Consider the following 20,536-nt stretch of genomic DNA (forward strand, 5'->3'; position numbering starts at 1 on the left):
CTAGATCATCCTGACATGCTAGAAGGCCGAGATGATGACAAAGGCCAGGACAATGAAATACCTAAGTTTGGAAAGGCTGCCTTTCCTGCTTCAGCAAATCACACAGTCACCATCAGGGTGGACAGCCCTTTCTAAATCTGGCAAGTCTATTCAAATGTCTAGAAATTCTGTTTCCAAAGTAGATACATAAGGACCTACAGGATAGAGTGTAAACATCCCATATTTGCTAGTATGTGAGATGCACGGGTCTGTGGAACATGTTCCAGTATTATTGTTCAAGAATATTTTTTAGTAAAAAAATATAATTTTTTATACATATATCGAAGGTGAATTTAAATTGTTTGGTAGAGAGAAATACTATTTTGTACATTTCCATTTAACCTACTGTGTACTTGAGTCCTGTATGAAGTCGCATTTTGGATAAATAGTGATGGTCCACTGTCCCTTAACTGATGTTAATATTTTAGAGAATTACGTACACTGGTGTCAGTTGCTGGTTCTAATAGTGCTGTAGTATTAACAGATTTAAATCTCCTATGTTAGGGGTGTAACCCAAGCACTGCTTATGATCAGCCTGTTGTCTTCGGCTTATTAATTTTGTTAAGAAAACTACTACTCTTTTTTTTTTTTTCCAATATGAATTTATTTATTTATTTATTTATTTATTGCATTACACGGGCCTCTCACTGTTGTGGCCTCTCCTGTTGCAGAGCACAGGCTCCGGACGCGCAGGCTCAGCAGCCACGGCTCATGGGCCCAGCCGCTCTGCGGCATGTGGGATCTTCCCGGACTGGGGCACGAACCTGTGTCCCCTGCATTGGCAGGCAGACTCTCAACCACTGTGCCACCAGGGAAGCCCCTACTACTCTTTTTAAAATACTTTGATAGTTCTTCATTGGAGAGTTGGAGCTGACAAGGATTGCCGTAAGGAATCCAAGTAGGAAACTATGGCTTTCTTATTATTGCTGTTTTAAACAGTTGTGAAATAATAGATAATTCTCATGATTTACTATTTATAGAACACCAGTGATCTACACTGTAATATAAAATGATGTCTTGTGCTCAGTATTTTTAGAAATATTGATGTGAATACACACCAGGAATAAAAATTACATGGTCCTACTGAGGCTCAGAGAGGCTGCCCAAGGCCAGACACTTATTAACTTCTCTTTCCCCAGCAGCATGAATATGTGACCCCAAATATTACTTCTGAGTCAGTGGCATGCCAGGAACTGAGCAGTTTTATTCATAGGAAAGTGTCAGCTTTATTAGCGAAAGGGGATTGGAATCATCCATTCTATACAGATGCCTGATGTTCTTTACACTGTATATTTGTCCTAGTAAAGTTTCATGTAGTAATGTGAATGACACATTTTTTGGCATAATAATATAACACCATGGTGTGAAGACCTTATGACTTTTATAAAATCCTTACAAGTCGTAGTTTCTTGATGAGTGGGACTGTGACAGATTGTCTGAATTGGGACAGACGTTTTTGTTTGTACTCAGCTTCCATTAATATATCAGTTGTGTTTAATGTTAACATATTAAAAATAAAAAAGAAATAACTTTAGGGGATTTTGTAGTTGATTTTTAAATTCGTGCTTCTTTCTATAAGCCTGTTTTTGTTCTTATTGGTAAAATCTATCTTATTCATATTTACCAACCAATTCATTCTAATACAGTTAATACTGGAACTGGCAAGGGTAGCATCAGAAAACATAGTAAAACCTTTTTCCATTGACTTGCAACTGGTACAGTCTGTGAGGGTCTCAGCTCTGAAATAACATTTTTATGGCATCCATAGGTATATAGCTTGACACACAGCAGTCTTTGTTAGTGCTGACATGCTGTTTGTAAGATTACGTGTTATTTGTCCCAGTGTATGAATGAGTTTCTCATGAATCTCAGATGTGCACATTGTTATGGTAGGTTTTTTCCCAGACATGTACATATTTGTGGCTTGTATACAAGTGTACTGTATCTTTTTGATCATGGGCACTTGTGAAGGATAAAGCCACATGTAGCTCCTTAGAAAATTATAGTCAAATAATTGTGAAAAACAAACAATGGAAGGGAGATCGGAGAGGGGGAAAAGAAAAACAAAAAATAGATTGGTGGTTCCTTTTGTCATATCAAAGTCAGGTTTCTCTGTCTTTTTATCAGGGCCATTTCAGTCTGACTCAGCTTAAAGGATGCAACTTTATTTCCCCCTTCTGTGCAGCCTGCTCCCCACTCCCTCCCCTACCATGATCAGCTCAGGGCTCACACCCACAGCACCTTCCCCACCTCTGCCTGTCCCTCCTCCAGGCTTGTCACTGCCTGCCGCCTTTGTTACTGGAGTCTGCCCTGTCCTTTCAGACTCACCTGAAGCTCCACCTCATCCATGAAGCCTTTCCAGCTGCTTCACTCTATATTCACCGAGGCTTTTTCTAAACATCTTTTCAAAAAGCTTTTTTAAAAAGTCCAACAAAATGTGGTGAGCTTTTGTTCTAATTATTTCACTGACATTAGTGTCTGCCATTGAGGCACAGGCTCCTTTTGGGGAGGTGTATGTATCTTTCCTTCACTTATAGGTCTGTACATACATGAATCATTGCTAGACACACAGTAGATTCCAATGCATACTTTAAAAAAAATTGATCAATTGATATAGAAGTAGCTGAGCTATTATAATTTGAAGATTGTTAGGCTTGTATGTAAATGTCCAAAGACTGAACATCAGTCAAGACATTTGGGGTGAATGTGTAAATGGGGTTTGAAATGCATTTTGTCATTTTAGCTCAAATTATTTATATCAGTAAGAGCAATGATTTCAAAGAAATTCTCTTTATATGGTCTTTAAACAGTAACATTAGTCCTTTATTTGTAACTGCTGTTTTAACCTTCCTTGCGTAAATCCAGTGTTTTCTTACCTAACCTGAAGCGATAAAATTTCATTTAGTCCAGACTAGAGGATTGTGGCAATTTAATATATGTCTTGTTCTCCAGGACTTGACTTCTATGGTTAGTTAAAATTATTTCAACTTTGCAAGCCCTCCAGCTCTGTGACACACTTGAAAGGGGGTAGTTTGAAAGGACGGGGCAGCCTGCACTGAATGGGTCTCATATGCAGTATAATTCCTTCCACCTGTTCTTCTCATGTTGGCGTTTGAAAGCCCTGCAGGAAACATGAACTATTTCAGGATTGAACCAACTTCTCAAACCCTGCGAAGGGGCTTAGTGGACCTTTGTTTGCCAGCAGTGCTTGATTCAGATTCTTTTACCCTGTACAGATCAGGGTGCTTTTGGGGGGTGCAGGTGGGGAGATGCCACCTCACCTAAGCCAGGGCTTGGCCGACTACCGTCTGCAGGCCAGATCAGGCCCACTGCCTGTTTCCGTAAATAAAGTTTTATTGGAACACAGCCACGCTTACTTGTTTATGCACTGTCTACGGCTACTTCTGTGCTACCAAGGCGGAGTTGAGAAGTTGCATCGAAGACCTGAGGGCCCACCGAGTAGAAAATATTGACAGTCTTTTACACAGAGCCTTTCCTAACCCCTGTTGTGCTGAGGAGTTTTGGATACAGTACATGCAGTGGAACGGGCACAGTTCCAGTCAAATTTAATAGGATGGTTTGGGGTAGGCCAGAGTTTACGGTCTCTTTGACAAAGAAAAATTTCATGGGAATGGGATTTTGAAGGATGAATTCAATCTTGAGGGCATGGCCCTTGTAATCCTTGAATGTTTTTCTTTGGAATGAGTCATTCTCTTGGTTCTTAGTAGACTAAGGCCACCAGGGATTGATATTCTGCCAGTGCTCCTCCCAGAAGTAACTTTGGCACAAAGCTTTGCAACCTTTGGAAAGAACTGAAAGGGCCAGAAAACATATTTCACAGCTTCTAGAATCTGAATGGTACCTTAAGAGGTTTTAAAATGATGGCTTCAGCAAGAATGAGGTTAAATTTCTTTTCCAACTAGTTAACAAGGATCTAGCATGTTAATTAGGCGAATTATCACCTGTTCAGGGCAAAAAATGCACTCAAGACTCTTGGCTTAAGTAGCAGGCTCCCTTGCGTGCTGTATAAAAGCCCTCACAGGAGGTTTCCACCTTTCATCTGTAAGCCACACTTGATTCTGAAGAGTTGAATTCAGTAAATGAAACCTTTCTAATCTTAGGTCTTTGTGGCTTCTTGATATAAATCATGCTCATGTTTTATATATAATCAGGAACAGGTCACTCTCAAGAGTCCAGCCTAATTTAAATAATCTGGATATTAGAGTTATATATTTTTGGTTTCAGGATAGAACTTCATTGATTGAGTCAGGTTTTTTTTTTGATCTAGTATGCATGCATGCGTGTGCGTGCGCACGCACACACACACACACACACACACATACACACACAAGTATTTGGAAGGAGGTGGCCAGAGGAACCCCGAGTGTATTCCTTGTTATTACTCACCTGTCAGTGTACCTTTTCAATTTTCAATTTAGAGAAAACAGAGATTCTTACTTTCCATGCAGTTTAAAGTTGCATATTTTATTTAAACATATATATATAGAGATATAGATATATATATAGTACTTGAAACCTCATAAAACTAAGATGAACAGGATTACTATGGAGTAATATTGGGGTAATTAATGTGGATTTAGTGCCTGTTTTACATGAACAAGTAGTTTCAGTCTAAAAACAGTATTGTATGTTTTTCCTCAGATGTTTCCTAGGCCAGAAACAGTATAGGCATCTCACAGTTCCAATGCGTATAGGTATTGGATTTGTTACCATGGCAGAATTTCTTGAACTTCATTTTGCTTTGTTATCTTTTGGATACTTTTTCAGCATAAGACTCATGTGAATTAACTGAGATTGAAGTTGCTCTTTAGTGGTTGTCTTTATATGCCTTTTATGTGCGTCTTTGTTCAAGAAAGTGGTTGTTTCTCAGTTTTATTTGCAGCTCAGCAGAAATTTGTAAGGTAGCCCTACTGGGCAAAAGACCCCATCATATTCTATTTTCGTTTCCTCTCTTAGTGTATTATTATGTAATTATTAAATTATAATAATTTTTAAAAGGAGGCTGTTATCCCAAAGAAACAGCCTGCATATTGGTAGTATCCGAGTAACTTAGAAATTGTTGAAACAGATTCATTAGTATATTGGACTGTTTTGCTAGGAATCATACAAACCTTGTATTGTTTTCAGTTCTGTGTTTATTCATAAAGACCAGCAATACCTGTCAGTTAAGGTTTTGCAACATCAGTTTACTGTTAAAGTAATCATTTTGAATCAGCACCTTTGTTTCAGAGCTTTGAAAGATAATAACTGCATGATTATTTAACGTTTTAATAAAGTTTAGCTCATTTCATTTGTAGCAGATCTTGCTCATTGCTGGTTTTTTTGCAGATATGAATTTGTATGATTTATTAACTTGACGTGACATGCAGAAAAGAAATTTTGGATTACTTAATTAAAATATTCACTTCGAATTGTGAAATTTTTCAAAAACGATGAAAGCACTTTTTAAGATGTTAACATATGACCTTGTTTACTTTGTATTCCTTTTAAAAGCAACAAAAATGTACAACTGTAGTTAGCTCTCTAGCCCCATATGCATGCCTTACCCCTCTTCTCAGAAACAAGCAGTATTCACAAATTATGATGTCATGCATATTTTTGCATGTGGACCTCATATGTTTAGATTTAATATTTCTATGCTTAACTTGCTTTGTTTCAACGCAGTTACCTTTTTTGAGATTGTTTAACCCATGCTGATAAATGTAGCTCATTGATTCATTTTAACTTCATTATGATATTCCATTTTATGATTAAAGTCATTATTTTTCTACTCCCCAGCTGATGGATATTTAAGATTGTTTACATCTTAATGGGGATACTTTTTTTGTTTTTTTTTTTTAAACATGTCTATACTTGAGCCTGAGTTTCTCAATCATGTTAACCCAGACTGGGCTTTCCAGGAGAAAGGCAAAGAATATCTACAGCTCTAAAATGCATCACTAAAGCAACTGTATTCCAAATTATTCTGAATTGGAGAGATTAGAAAAGAACATAAAAATATACTAGTGGCTATTCTTACTGTATTTCAAAAATCATAAAGTAATAAAGCATCAAAGTATCAAAATACTTCTATCTTCATATGTAAGTGGGATACGTGCAGATTTTTTATTAATTTGCGAATAAATTGACTGAATGACCCACCTAATAGGGTTTAAAATTTTTAAATAACATTTAAAAGTATAATTTGAAGAAGATGAGTATAGACTCTCTTGTTCGGATACTTACCTTGTATGTAATATGGAAAGATAAAGTTAGGGGTGCAACTCAAAATAGAAGTGTTATATATTTTGACAAAACTTATCTGCCCTTTAGGCGTTCATAAACAGACAATTGCTCTAACACAGTCTAAGGCAGAAGGATCTATTAAGATAGTACCATTGACCATATAAAAATAATTCAGCTCCCTACTAATTCTTTAGTTTAACTTTGTATGTACATAATGCCTCGCAGAACCTCCATGAAATTTTAAGATTTGTTATATGTATAACAGTGAGGATATTTAGTATTGTCTCTTCAAAATTTTAAGTCTAGAGATGTGGGTTTCAGACACGACTCTGTTTTACAAGTCATGTCATGAATGACTTCAGAGAAGAAGATCTTCCACCGGTTTTAACACAGAGAACACAGGCTCGGAGCCATTCCGCGTGTGTGTGTGTGCGTGTGTGCATGAGCGCGCGCGCGCGTGTGTGTGTGTGTGTGTTGGAGTGGTGGTGCTGGGGATAAAACAGCACATGTAACAGTAAATAAACATACTGTCAATATATTGAGAGGACTAGAAAAATGCTTAGAGGTTAATCCAGGAGCCCTTATTTAATTTAGGAACACTTCGGAATTTACATTCAAAGATGAACTCTGAACTGACGTTTACATGACAGTTACCCACACGAAAATGGGTTTTACTCCAAAAGTTTTAGCAAAAAACTGGATAATAATCCCTGGAAGCCAGGAGCTTTGTAATGACAACACCTCTTGGTAGGAACCACTCGAAGGTGCAACGACACAGAACATTCTGTGTTACTTAAGATCATTGCCCGCAAAATGATCAAACCATTGCTACATTGTCTTCTAATTCCTGCTTTGCTGTTGAGAATTCTGGTACCATTTTAATTTACTTTGCTTCTGATTTTTTTTTCTTTTGAAACCTTCTAAGATCACTTTATATCCAGTAGAAACATCTAGCGCAGACTGAGGAAAGGGGAGGTGACAAACTGCCCTTTTTCATTACAAGTCCATAGCACTATTTGGCATATTGAACTTTTTATCAAACGTTATAAAGTAGTTCGATTACATCAGAGCGGAAATGATGTGGACCTCCACCTGCTCTCCCGCAGACGTGGCCTTCTCCTTAGCACCTTTGCTGTCACTGTGCTATGGCCTGCCATACCATTTTTCTTTTTAATTCAGTTCATAAGTATTTAAATTTAAAAATTAATTTAAAATGTTTAGAATACCAGAGGAAGGATATGAAACAAATATGGCAAACATGGATATTATCATCTGGGTACATAAACCTTGGTGGTAGATGTGCATCTCTGTCATTTTCTGTATGTTTGAAATATTGACATTTATAAAATAAACACAAATGCTGAGGAAGGAGAAAAGACCAAACAGCATGAGGATCGGAAGCCCTGGGCGGCCTGAATGACCCCTGTTGCTGTCGTGTACGGATCTCACATTCCCACTCTGAGTCTGGTGAAATTACGTAAGGAACGAGACTCTTCACCACCAGTTCCCTTCATCCCATTGGTCCAAAGTTATTTATGGAACAGCTCGGGTACCAGGCACTTTTACGGACCATAGGATATACGGTGAACCAAACACCATCATACTGTTGTGTGCTTATCTTGTTCGCCCTTTTAGGTTGTACTTTTACGTGGTTGTCACTCATCGTTGTACATCCTTCAACTGCCTGACTTTGTAACTCCCTGCACAAAAGGAGAGATGACTAGCGAATTTTATGCCAAATAGATCTCTTTTTAGTATATTGTCAATTCCGTTAAACCAGAAGTTTCTGATGGAAGAACACCGTGTGGGGATATAGAAAAGCATTTATGTCATTTAACCCAGTCTAATGTAGGTCCCGGGGCTTCACTGCTCCCTGGGAAACTGGACGGCCATCCCCCGTTGAGAGGCAGCAGCCGACAGAGCCACAGTTGACACAGCCCGTCGGGGCCCAGAGCTCCCACCTCGCTGCCTCTCCCCGCACTGCCCCTCACCCGTCCTCCCTGCTGGCTCTGCATTGCCACCTGTTTTCCAACATCTAAAGTAAATGCCATCTCTGGGAAACCTTCTTTAATCCTCCCTGTCCCATTAATTGCTTCTTCTTTTACATTTACGATGGCCTTTTACGTTTTTTCCTGGCATTGAGGTTATCTTTGTGAAGGATTTTCCTCACGTAGGAGCCTGTGATTTTCCTGAGAGCCAAATCTGACTCTTTTCCCTCTTTGTCTCTACCGTCTCGAACAGTGTTTGTGGTGTGGTGGGTGTTCAGGTCTTTCTGAAGTACATGCAGAATACACAGTGATACCTTTTCTTCTTGGGTTCTCGTCGCAGAGCAGCACTGCACATTGTCACTTAGGCTCTGTCCTGGTGACACATCCAGGTGGTGGGCTTCCTGAAGGCCCCCAGGAGAGCGGATCCCTTGGATGGACGTCGTCCTTACTCATTGCATGGTGGCAGATAGTTTACAGTGTTTGAGCCTCAGAATTGTGCAGTTCCAGGAAACCCCCCACTGATGAGTAGGTCTTAGTCTTTATAAGGACACTTTACATTGGTAACATTTCAGGTTCTTTTCAACGTACCAGTGCACGCACTTATTTTCATAAAGCAAATTGTAAAACACGTGAGGTTTTCTGAAAGTCAAGCGGTGGCCTTAGTTCTTTGTTATCTGGCTTTTGTCATATCATGACAGGCTCTAAGCTCTAGTTTAACATTTTTATTATGTATGAATAATAGAGTACATATATTGAGGTTTCATAGATGTAATTTTGTTAAATGTACATCGTGGTAGATTTAAAAATGAGGGATTTATTTTGTCATTCATAAAGTTGTAATACAGTCCGGAGTAACTATTTGTTAAAAGATAGCATCTACTTAACCTCCTTATTTATTTCTTTTAGGAGAAGGTTAGATCCACAATAAATACATGAAGAAATAAGTAGATAGGGGAATTTATCTTGGAAATAAGATCCCTGTCATGGTTTTGAAATGTTAAATGCATGAAGACCCGTCAAAGAGATATACGGACATGATATTTTTTTACAGCGCACTTCGAAGTATTTAGTTATGTTTGTCATTCTCTAGTAGCAGTAAGCAATGATCAAGTGATACAGTAATTTCAAAGTCGGTCTGTGTTGAGGGGTGTAAATATAGTTTCTCTACACATACATTCTATAAATATATTAATTGGCAATTTTAATGTTAATGAAGCACTTAAGATATTTTATATGACATTTCTTAAATATTTAGCAGTTTTTACTTCTGTTGCATTTAAAATATAATATTATAAAAATATTACTACATATAACAAATGAAAAGAGATTTTTATAAAAGGTAATTTCATAATTTGATTCTTAAGAATTTGTGAAACCTGAATGATTAATTTGTTAAAGTAATCCACATTTGCCTCAAAATGAGAAAATTAATTAATTGGAGCTTGGAATTTTTTTTCCTACCCTTATGGGACTAAGAAAGTTTGTAAAATTTTAGTTAAAAGCATTTATGTAAAGAATATAGTCTTTATATCTCCTTATTTATATCATAATTTAAAACACAGATATTATAATCTTATTTTTAAAATTGTATTAACTTGCTGAAAGTGTAGACCAACTTATGATAGTCAAATCAAGCTGCCATAGTCTGTCTTTTTTGTGGCATTGTGCTTATCAACTTATTAAAATATTTTAATTTTGAATATTGGGTTTTAATTTGCTTTTATTTGACTGTTCATTATCCTGAACTAATTAGCTGGACACTGCTTTATTAGTCACAGGGATTGCTTTAAACTAAATTGTATTAGAAATAAAAAGTAAATTTTAGTGGTGATTTCCTGAATGCAAGTGACAGGGGACAGAAGCTCGACCAGAGAAAGTATTAAAGTTTTTTTGTTGATGGTTCATGCTGCCTGGATTAGTAAAGGTATTCAGAGATCTTTAACTGGGAACTGTGGGGCTGAAATATTTTCTGACCTGAGTATTGTTTTGTTATTTTCAGTTTTTATCCCATACAGGAAATAATTGAGGTTTCTTTTTCTCAAAGGCATACTTTATGAAAAGTTGTATTTATAATCTTATTTTTATTCTTATCAAAGGGAACTTTTTATGTACCTGTGTGGTAACCCAGAAGGACACCTTGTTAGAAAGGAGACGCCCCTGGAGTGTGCCTCTCCTCCGAGGGAGCAGTGTGGTGTGCGCCGTTCCAGGCGGGCTGGGCTCTGAGTGCCGCCCGGCCCCAGCTGCCTCCGCCTGGCAGAGAGCAGGGGTGTCGGAGTAGTTCAGTACGGATAGCTTTTCATTTAGCCTTTGCTCTGACAGCCCGTGCCCTGGATAAGTGGTGTAGGCCTGTACAGGTGAAATCTATTCTCACATTTGCCTCAGGGGTGACTGGACTGTAACAGAATTTTTCAAACCCGTTGGGCCCAACCGCAAAGCAGAGAATAAATGGCTGAAGTGCCAGGCCTGGACAGAAAAATCAATGCCTGGTTATACAGACATGACAGACCAGGCCCGCAGTTCTCCTCGCGACACCCTGCACTCGCCACACTGCAGGGCTGGAGCGGCACCTGTCTGGGCCCGAGGTGCTCCCCTGAGGGTAATATTTGCATCCTTTTCTGTCCACTCCATGCAGGAAATTTACATGCCGCCTGTGTGATAGAAGTTTCACAGAGAAGTGGGCCCTGAACAACCACATGAAACTGCACACGGGGGAGAAGCCATTCAAGTGCACCTGGCCTACCTGCCACTACTCCTTCCTCACGGCCTCCGCCATGAAGGACCACTACAGGACGCACACAGGTGTGCCCGTCCACCGGGGCCCAGTGGCGGTGGTAGTGGGGGGTGGTCATCTCAGCAGCAGTCCGTAGAAAGGAATCCCTGTTTGAAGAGTTTAAATTTGTGGTAATTACATGTTAAAAGGCATGGCATCATTTCTTTGTGTTTTGATGATGCTCAGCATAATTTTTAAGTGACATTTTAATATTTGTGTGTGTGTGCGTGTGCACACGTGCATGTGTTCACATAAAATAAGTTTCATATTTCAAAGCTGATTTATGTTGTGTGTGGGTACATATATGTGTATGTGTTTAAAGGTATCTTTTTAGGTGTGATCATTATAGAAGATCATTTGAGGAGATTACATTTTCATAGAGAACTTGTCTTATATTTGTTATTGATATGGACTCCGTGCCATAATGTTTCTGAACATTATTGAATCTTGGTTTATATGTACCACTTGAAATTTTTAAAATCAATTTAATATTTCTCTTAAGAGAATACTATCAGATCCAAGAGTTTTTGAAATTACTACAAAGAGACTAAACTGAATTTAGCTAGTATAAATTTTTTAGATAATTGAAAAAGTACAAATTCACATACATTTTGGATCAAAACATTTAGTGGACTGTTTAGAATTTAAACCAACTGATAGTAAAAGTAGCACACAGAATACATCTGTGCTAGGCACGGTCCTGAGACCTCTCAGTTTGGACCTTCATGAACATATTTCTCCTACCTGCCCTGTGGTTCTGTTCAGTGTATATGACTTGCTTTTCATTATCGAAGGACAGAGGGCCCCTAAACTCCTTACAAGTGTGTAGTCGAGTGCTTGCTTATCTCACTGTGGCGAGATGACTGAGAGCTATTTGGTGTTTTGTGGTCTTCTTCCTCTTTACAGCTCTCAGAAAGTATTTTGTTTCAAGGAAAAACTAAATTTTAATCAGCATTCCCAAATGTTCTTCTGATTGCCAAGAACCCTGTATTATTGTTAGAAATTATAGGTTAAAAGTTCTTCTGAAGCAGTTTGTGGGAAGCCCAGGCCTCCTTAGCTTCCTTGACAAGGGCGTTGACGATTTAAGGTCTCCAGCCTGCCCTGAAAGATCACTTATATCGAACAGCAGATGAAAAGCCAGTGCAGATGTAATTTATCGTTGGCGTTTCCTTCTAAAGAATAATTGTGGAGACTTGGCTGGATCAATAATATGGATTTTTGTTGTTAGGTCTTGTAGTCTGCACCATAATGAGAGATAGGGGACAGTGGCTGTTTTCTAATAGAAAATAAAGGATTGGTTTCCGTGTCTTTCTACATTTGAAAGCAAAATGGCACACTTGAAACTAATTCAAGTTGTTAAGAAAAGTCTCCTATTATATCTCTGCTATCATATAAATATGGCATGTTAAGTGAACCCCCTTTTTATTGAGTATATTACATTTCGTTTTTTCTTAAAATTTTTTTTCTTGAAAAATACTCAATTGCCCACTATCCAACCCTAACTCCCCCTACCCCCTTGGAAAAAAAAAAAAGGGCAAGTGAAAATTGAATTTAGAGTGACAAACAAATCAAGCCACCAAGGTAAATATGACATACAATACATTGCAGACTAACATCCTAGATAAAAATCCTGCACATCAGAATATCAAGGTCACTAATATATCTAGAACCAAATCACATGGAAAATTGATAATTTTGTCTTTGTGCCTATGCATATCTTAAAATAAGAAAGGGAATAAAACTCAGTATATACATGCAGCACATATACCTGTAAAAATGTAAATTTCATTACATGCAGCACATATACCTGTAAAAAATATAAATTTCATTAGGATTTGTCTGTTAATGTTTATATCTTACAAGACAGATATAGATTGTAAAGAAGTTCGTAAACGAGGGAAAGGAATCATAGTCTGCTTGAGTCCAGAAATAGTAAGAATACTCTTTCCTCATCAGGTATTTTGCTGGCTGGGTAGCATAGCACCAACCTCTTCTCCACCACACACCACCAGATGCATAGGTGTGTGTGATCTTCTGTGTGCATGTGTGGACCACAGTACACACATTTCCGCGCACTCGAAGGGGTTAATGCCCACAAAGCTGTGGTGATGAATAAATTGTAGAGAACAGTTTTGTCTCAACACAGAATAGTATGTTAATATTAACGAGCAAATTATCTTTTGAGATTTTTTAAAAAGTCCACTTTCAGTGTTATTTAATTGATAATACAGCTAGTTAGAAAGATTTATATTTCAAATTGATTAAATAATTAAATGAGTGATTGTAATTAAACTTTATTCTTCACAGCCCATCTACTCTATTCTTTTTTTCTGTATTGATATAATGATGCCAAGGAGTGAACTTAACCCCAAAATAGGAAAGTAAAGATAGGAAAAATACTTAAATTCAGCTTTATTTATAAATGATAATAATGAGCATTTTAACGTACTATTGGGAAATAAGATTAAACATAATTTGGTTAAAACTCTCTTTATTAATATGTTCATTTAAATTAGAGAAGCTAGTATTGCTCTCAGGTAAAGGGAAGACTCTTTCTGATTACGGTAGTTAACTCTGCCTTCCTATATTTACTATTTTTTCTAACCTTAAAAAGGCAATTACCATTTCCACAACACCTCAAGCTAAATTTCTATTGTGATACACCTAAACATTTTAGAACAGAGCAGGCTGACATGGGCAAAAACCCTTGAAAGACTTGTTGCGTTAAACATTCACATGAGTATAGTAGATAAAGATAGATAAAATGGTTTGTTTTATTTTTGAAAAGTATTTTATAATTTCACTGACTCTCTCCAAGGTGTTAGCATTTTTATTCTCCTTTTCTCTTCTTTGGGAGCCTTATGGGATAAACTGTCTAGGTGCCAGCACTTATTGGCCAAATATGCTGTAGAAAAGAGAGAGATTGCATTTATAAACTGTAGGGCAGAATGTTAGCTTGTGTAAAAATGTTTTTAAAAATGAGCATTTAAACATTTTTAACAAAGTCTGCCAAATCTGACTCTAATTGTTGCAGAGTTTTCCAGTCAAGAGTTATCACTAAAGATGAATAATAGGAGTTTTTATACAATTTCTTTAGCAATCCCTAGACTTCCTTTTTTGTACCATGAAAGTTTGAGGAATATAAACAGCACTGAATTGAGTAACGTAGATTTTATTGTTACTTGGGATCTTCAGTATATTCAGGGAAACTGTTTCATTCATATTGTTAAGTAGGAAGTTATTAAAGAAGATGCTGATAGAATCAGGTAAAACCGATTCAATATCCTTCAGTTGTTAGAAAATTCAGTATGTTCTATTTAAGCAGAATCGTGTATACTGTATATTAACAGTTCCAAGCAATCTTTAGTCAGCTCAGAAAGTCCAGATGTATGGGAATTGTAAAAAATCAGGATATGCATAAAAACTGTTCAAGTGCATAAAGCAGCCCCATCTGGAAGACATCTACCAGAAATGAAGTTGTACAAAACCATTCCATTGATAATAAAGCTAATTTTTATGGGTCTGACAAGTATGTAATTATGTTCAGTGGTGCTTTTCAGATTTTATCACAGTCAATAAACCGCAGTGGTAATTTCATTCCCATTTGACATATTTACATGGAAACATTTGATTGGAGGAATTAGTAACCCTGAAAGCCTTGATAGATATGTTTTAATGATCTGTGACCTCTGCAGTCCCTCATCTGTTTATTGTTGCAACAGGCGAGAAGTCGTTCCTGTGTGACCTGTGTGGCTTTGCTGGCGGGACCCGGCACGCCCTCACCAAGCACCGCAGGCAGCATACAGGTCAGTCCAGCCCCCCCGGCCCTCAGCCTGCTGCTCAGGAGGCAGCCAGTCCAGGGGGGCCCCCCACATTCGTTCTTGGCCCGGGATTGCCTGTCTTTTCGATTTTTGTAAACTCTGTGCACTTGAGGGTCTACGGAAAATCATGCTTGAATAATACAAGATTTTAATTCGTCTGCTTTTACGTATTTATAAAGTAAGCCTGCTGCATGTCTTATGGATCAGGTGTCCTGTAAAGTCGTGTCAAGCAGTGGGAGAACAGGGTCTGGCCTTCTGTGTGCAGACATGCCAGCTGCTTCTCTGTGGCAGAGCCCTGCCTTGGGGGTGGTCCGTGAGCTGTGGTGAAGCTGGGGGACCCGCCTTCCTCTTAGTCAGTCCCTCCCCGTCTCCTTTCCTGCTCACACCACCTTTTAGCTGCTTCTCACCTGCTTACCAGCAGCCCTGCCTTCCCATCTTTGTCTCAGCCTCCGGAACCACCTGACTCTCTAGCCAGCAATCCCTCTGTGGGTTGGAACCAAGTAGATGTGGTTGTAGCTCAATGCAGCTTCAGGTGTTTTTGCGATTAAGAATGGAAAGCAGTTGGGACTTCCCTGGTGGTCCAGTGGTTAAGACTTCGCCTTCCAATTCAGGGGGTGTGGGTTTGATCCCTGGTCGGGGAGCTAGGATCCCACATGCCTCACAGCCAAAAAACCAAAACATAAAACAGAAGCAATATTGTAACAGATTCAATAAAGACTTTAAAAATGGTCCACATCGGGGCCTCCCTGGTGGCGCAGTGGTTGAGAGTCCGCCTGCCGATGCAGGGGATACGGGTTCGTGCCCCGGTCCGGGAGGATCCCATATGCCGCGGAGCGGCTGGGCCCGTGAGCCATGGCCGCTGAGCCTGCGCATCCGGAGCCTGTGCTCCGCAACGGGAGAGGCCACAACAGTGAGAGGCCCGCATACCGAAAAAAAAAAAAAAAAAAAAAAAAATGGTCCACATCAAAAAAAAATCTTAAAAAAAAAAGAATGGAAAGCAGTGAAGAGGCAAGTTAAGCAGATAAGGATATTGAAGAGAATCCTTTTTTTTTTTTTCATGATGGGCATCCTTGGTGATTCAACAAAATAGACTAGATACCTTGGTTAGGAACACATAAGGATGAAAAGTTTTAAACATCTATTAAAGTTGATTACCTATTGATATGCTGTAATAGGTCTTACAAGTAATTACTCTAACTTCTGAATTACATATGCCTGGGACAGTGCTGATTTTTGGTGATGTTCCTCGTAACTATTAATAGAACCAATTTTTACCCTAAAAAGTGTTCTAGTTTAGGTGATAAATCATATGGTAACAGAATTTGTAACTCATTGTTAGACTTTTACTTGGGTTCCGTGAGAATAGTTGAGTTTGGCAGTTATACTCAAAATGGCATAAAGGTAAAATACATGACATATGTTGTTTATGGTACATTTTGATTCTTGATATGCTATATTTAGTGCTTAGCTACAAGGAGCTTTAATGCCCATTATGGTATTTATATGATCAGTGAAAATTAATGCTAGCCATTCCTTTTGGATCTTAAGTTTTTATGATTCAGATTTCTATATGGGATAAGGATTATTATTGAGTCAAGAAATATCCAATGTTAATATAATGTTGAAAACTCAAACTTGGTAAACATAAAACTCTCTTTTAGTTTGTAGTAGCAACCTGTGATCACATTTTTTTTAATCCAGTGATTTACAGTTTCGGTGTAAGAGATGGCAGAAGAGCCCAGTGGATGTCGGTCATCCTTTGCTACTATGTTGGACAAGTTGGGAATATGTGTGGTAAAGTGTGTTCATGTGGGGTTTTCTGATTCTTCATGTTTCAGTTTATTGATGCCCAAACTGTTGCCATGCAGATGGTGTTGCCCTGGCATGGCCCTGGGCGTCAGCAGACTCCCCGGTGCCGCCGTTGGCAGTATGGCCGTGCTCCCTCTTCCCTCTGCCAAGGGGCCGGTAATGCTGTGATCACAGGCATTTACAGGTGATCGATCATGAACCTGCATCGAGCAGGCACAACTTTATATTTTATGTCAGGTCCAGAGGCTCCTTATTACTTTGCTATTAACTTTATACCATATAGGACAATGTCTCACAGACAGAGGCATCTGTCTTTTTGGCATTTATCTGCCTCTGTGGCACAAATCAAACATGATTCTTTAATACCAAAGTCAGTTCAAACAGCTTAGCCAAAGAGTACTAAGCCAAACAGCTTAGTACAACTCAGTCTAGGCCCTTAGCTTTTATGCTGGATTTATAATATTTAAGCAACACATAACTTTTTTTTTTCAAGGCCAGATTTGTTTGGCTCATTTGAAATCTGTGTTTTTCTGATGTATTCCTCTTTGACATGGTTTACCTTTCTACTACAGAGTGCCCACCCAAACTACAATCAGCTTGGAAAGAGATAGGTATCAAAAGTGTTCCAAATGGCGTAAATAATTCCCCACTGCAATACAGACTGTCTAGGGGGCTGACACAAAACATCTTCCACTTCAAGATTTACTTTTACCTGGTAAAAGGGTCACCTGTCAGAGACCCTTGATTCAAGGGCACAGGAGCAAATCCTCACGTGTAGTTGAAGAGCCTTGGCCGGCTTAATGACCACCAGCCCGCCCAAAGGAATGCGGCGCGAGCTTCCAGGAGAAGGGCTTGGCCCGTCTGACAGATTGTTGACACACAAAGGGCACCTCTCTCTGTCCATAAGCCATGCTGGTGCTGGTGTCCCTCCTCTGGCTTCCTTTTACTCTTCTGTCACGGGGACCTCAGGTGCAGAATATTCCTCAGTGGTTATTTTCGCCAAGATTACCACTTGAAAAGGAAAGTATGAAGAACACAATTTAAGCTACTGTATACTCTTATGTGAGGGAAACAGGCAAAAAGGAAATTTCACCAGCAGGGTGTATGCAGGCAGCCCTGTTGACTTACAGATAGCATTATTCAAGTGTAGTTAATATCTCACTCATAGGTTTATTCATCCTTCTGGCTTTAGAATGACAAAGAATTCAGAAGGACTGTTCCCAATGCACCAAATCAGTTTGATCACTCCATCAAAAATTTTTCCTTAGTAAGTGTGTACACCTCCTCACGTAGCACCTATCTCATTTCATGCAGTTAACAAATATTAGGAAACTGAAATTCTTGTTTAGCATTTTTAAGATTTTCTTTCAAATTTAACAATCTAGAAGTTATTTATTTATCGATTTATTTTGCTATATATTGAGACTAACAAACAAGAGCTACTTCTGTATTTCTGAAGTGTATTTTCCTGAAGAAATTACCTGAAATTTCCCGAAGAAATGATCGCTTCTGGATAAAAAAGAGATACCGATGAACATATTCAAACAATAGTATTGAACATGTAACAGAATTGAGTTACAAATTAACTATTATGCACAGATTGAATAAACTGTAGTCTGTGTAAGTTGACACAGAGTTCTTTTCCATCAAGGGCCCAGACATGCTTGAGCCTTCCTTTACTTAGTGGTGGTAGCTTAGTATGTAGCATACTTTGGTAGCATTATATTTTTTCTCTGTCAGCCTATAGATTTTTCACAATTTCTTAAGACTACATAGTTTAATCTGTTGTGTTGTCAAGTTAAGAATGAAATGACAATTGATAGTTTATTGCAATACGATGTCAGCTTGACATGAACTTCAAATTATTAGAGTTATAGAGAATCTAAATGACATTGTTCCTTAAAAGTGTTTTTTAAGTTTAAATTGTGTCACATAAAAATGCCATAAAAGTTTAAATGAAATAAGATTGATACATTTACCATGTTTTTTAAGTGTTTATTTTAAACCTTCTCACCAAGAAACTTAACCTTGAGGAGCTTGGATGACCTTTTATTTATATCACTGACTCAGACAATGACTCCATAATGTTACCCCTCTAGATTCCTGCCAGATCCATGAAAAATGGATAGATTAACGATGTCTACCAAGGCTAAAAGAATAAACCAGTTAGCAGTGAGTCTGATGCCAACGTACTTTCAAACACTTCGTTTGAATAGAGTAAGGAGATGTCGGAATATATTTGTGAATTTGCTTAACGAAAAACATCTTTAAATTGTTTGACCCCTTAGATTCATGATATTAAAAGTGGAAGATTCAAGCTACCTAATTTGAAGTCTTAGTATATAGTTTCAATAGTCATGTCAGTATTGTATTGGCATAAAGATTTCCAGGTAGATCAAGGGAGCAGAATAGACTCATGCATATATTTGTCCATTGTTTTTGACCAAGAAACAACCTTTAGAGATAGATTTAACAGAGGTTGTGCAAAACCTCTTCATTGGAAACTTTAAAATATTGCCAAGAGAAATTAAAGAAGACCTAAATAGAGCGATATCCCATGTTCATGGATTGGAAGACTCAATGTTGTTAAGATTTTATTTCCTCTCACATTGATCATTTCAAATCTCTCAAGCATTTTTTTAAAGAAATTGACAAGCTGATTTTAAAATTCATATGGAAATGCAACAGTGAAATATCAAACAACTTTGAGAAAGATGAACAAACTTGACTTACACAACCTGACTTCATGACTTATTAGAAAGCTTCAATAATCAAGTCATTCTGGTGTTTTCACCAAGGTAAACAAATACATCAATGCAATGGAATAGAGATTACAAAACAACCCACACCTACATGGTCAACTGAGCTTTGACAGAAGAGCAAAGACAGTTTAATCTTTTCAATACATAATGCTGGAACAATTGGCTATCCATATGCAATCAGAATAAACTTTGATCCATATATCATGTCATATACAAAAATGAACTCAATCTAAATATAAAACTTAAAACTATATAAATTCTAAAAGAAAATTTAGGGGAAAAATCTTTGTGATCATGGATTATCAAAGATTTCTTAGATACGAGCACATCAAAAGCCTGATTCATAAATGAAAAGAATCATAACTTGAAAAATTATAAATGGAGAACTTGAAAACTTTGTAAATTATTAACTTTTCTTCAAAAGACATTGAAGAGAATGAAAAGACAAACCACAGACTGGAAAGAATATGTATATATCATAACCCTTATAAAGGATTTGTATCTATAATATATAAAGTGCTCTCAGAACACAGTTTTAAAAAACCAACCAACTAAAAAAGGGTCAAGGGCTTCCCTCGTGGCGCAGTGGTTGAGAGTCCGCCTGCCGATGCAGGGGACACAGGTTCGTGCCCTGGTCCGGGAAGATCCCACATGCCGCGGAGCGGCTGGGCCCGTGAGCCATGGCCACTGAGCCTTAGCGTCCAGAGCCTGTGCTCCGCAACGGGAGAGGCCACAACGGTGAGAGGCCCACGTACCACAAAAATAAATAAATAAATAAATAAATAAAAATAAATAAAAAATAAAAAAGGGTCAAAATATTTGACCAGGTACTTCACCAAAGAATATAAATGCATGGCACATAAGCACATGAAACTGTCCTCAAATCATCATTAGAGAAATTCAGGTTGAAAGCACTAAGCACACTGAATGTTGGTGATGATTTGGAGCAATGGGAACTTCTGAAGCACAACTAGTAGGAATATAAAATGGTCAAATCACTTTGGAAAACAGTGTGGCAGTTTCTTACAAAATGACGTATGTACGTACCATATCAGTGGATACATGTGGCATTCACATAATGAATACTACTCTACAACTCAG

The 20,536-nt window shown here is 38.1% G+C and overlaps 1 protein-coding gene across 2 annotated transcripts in view; it reads left to right on the forward strand.

Moving 5' to 3' along the window:
• The window catches only part of ZNF407 (zinc finger protein 407), a 418,739-nt gene that overhangs the window by 222,339 nt on the left and 175,864 nt on the right, over nt 1–20,536 (forward strand). For both annotated transcript variants that reach the window (XM_082640310.1, XM_082640311.1), the window contains exons 5-6: nt 10,906–11,072; nt 14,766–14,849. In XM_082640310.1, the coding sequence (XP_082496436.1) occupies nt 10,906–11,072; nt 14,766–14,849 (251 nt within the window). The remainder of the gene's footprint in view (nt 1–10,905; nt 11,073–14,765; nt 14,850–20,536) is intronic.

The sequence above is a fragment of the Mesoplodon mirus genome (assembly GCF_964341445.2).
Source record: "Mesoplodon mirus genome assembly, chromosome: 13".
NCBI classification, from domain to species: Eukaryota; Metazoa; Chordata; class Mammalia; order Artiodactyla; family Ziphiidae; genus Mesoplodon; species Mesoplodon mirus.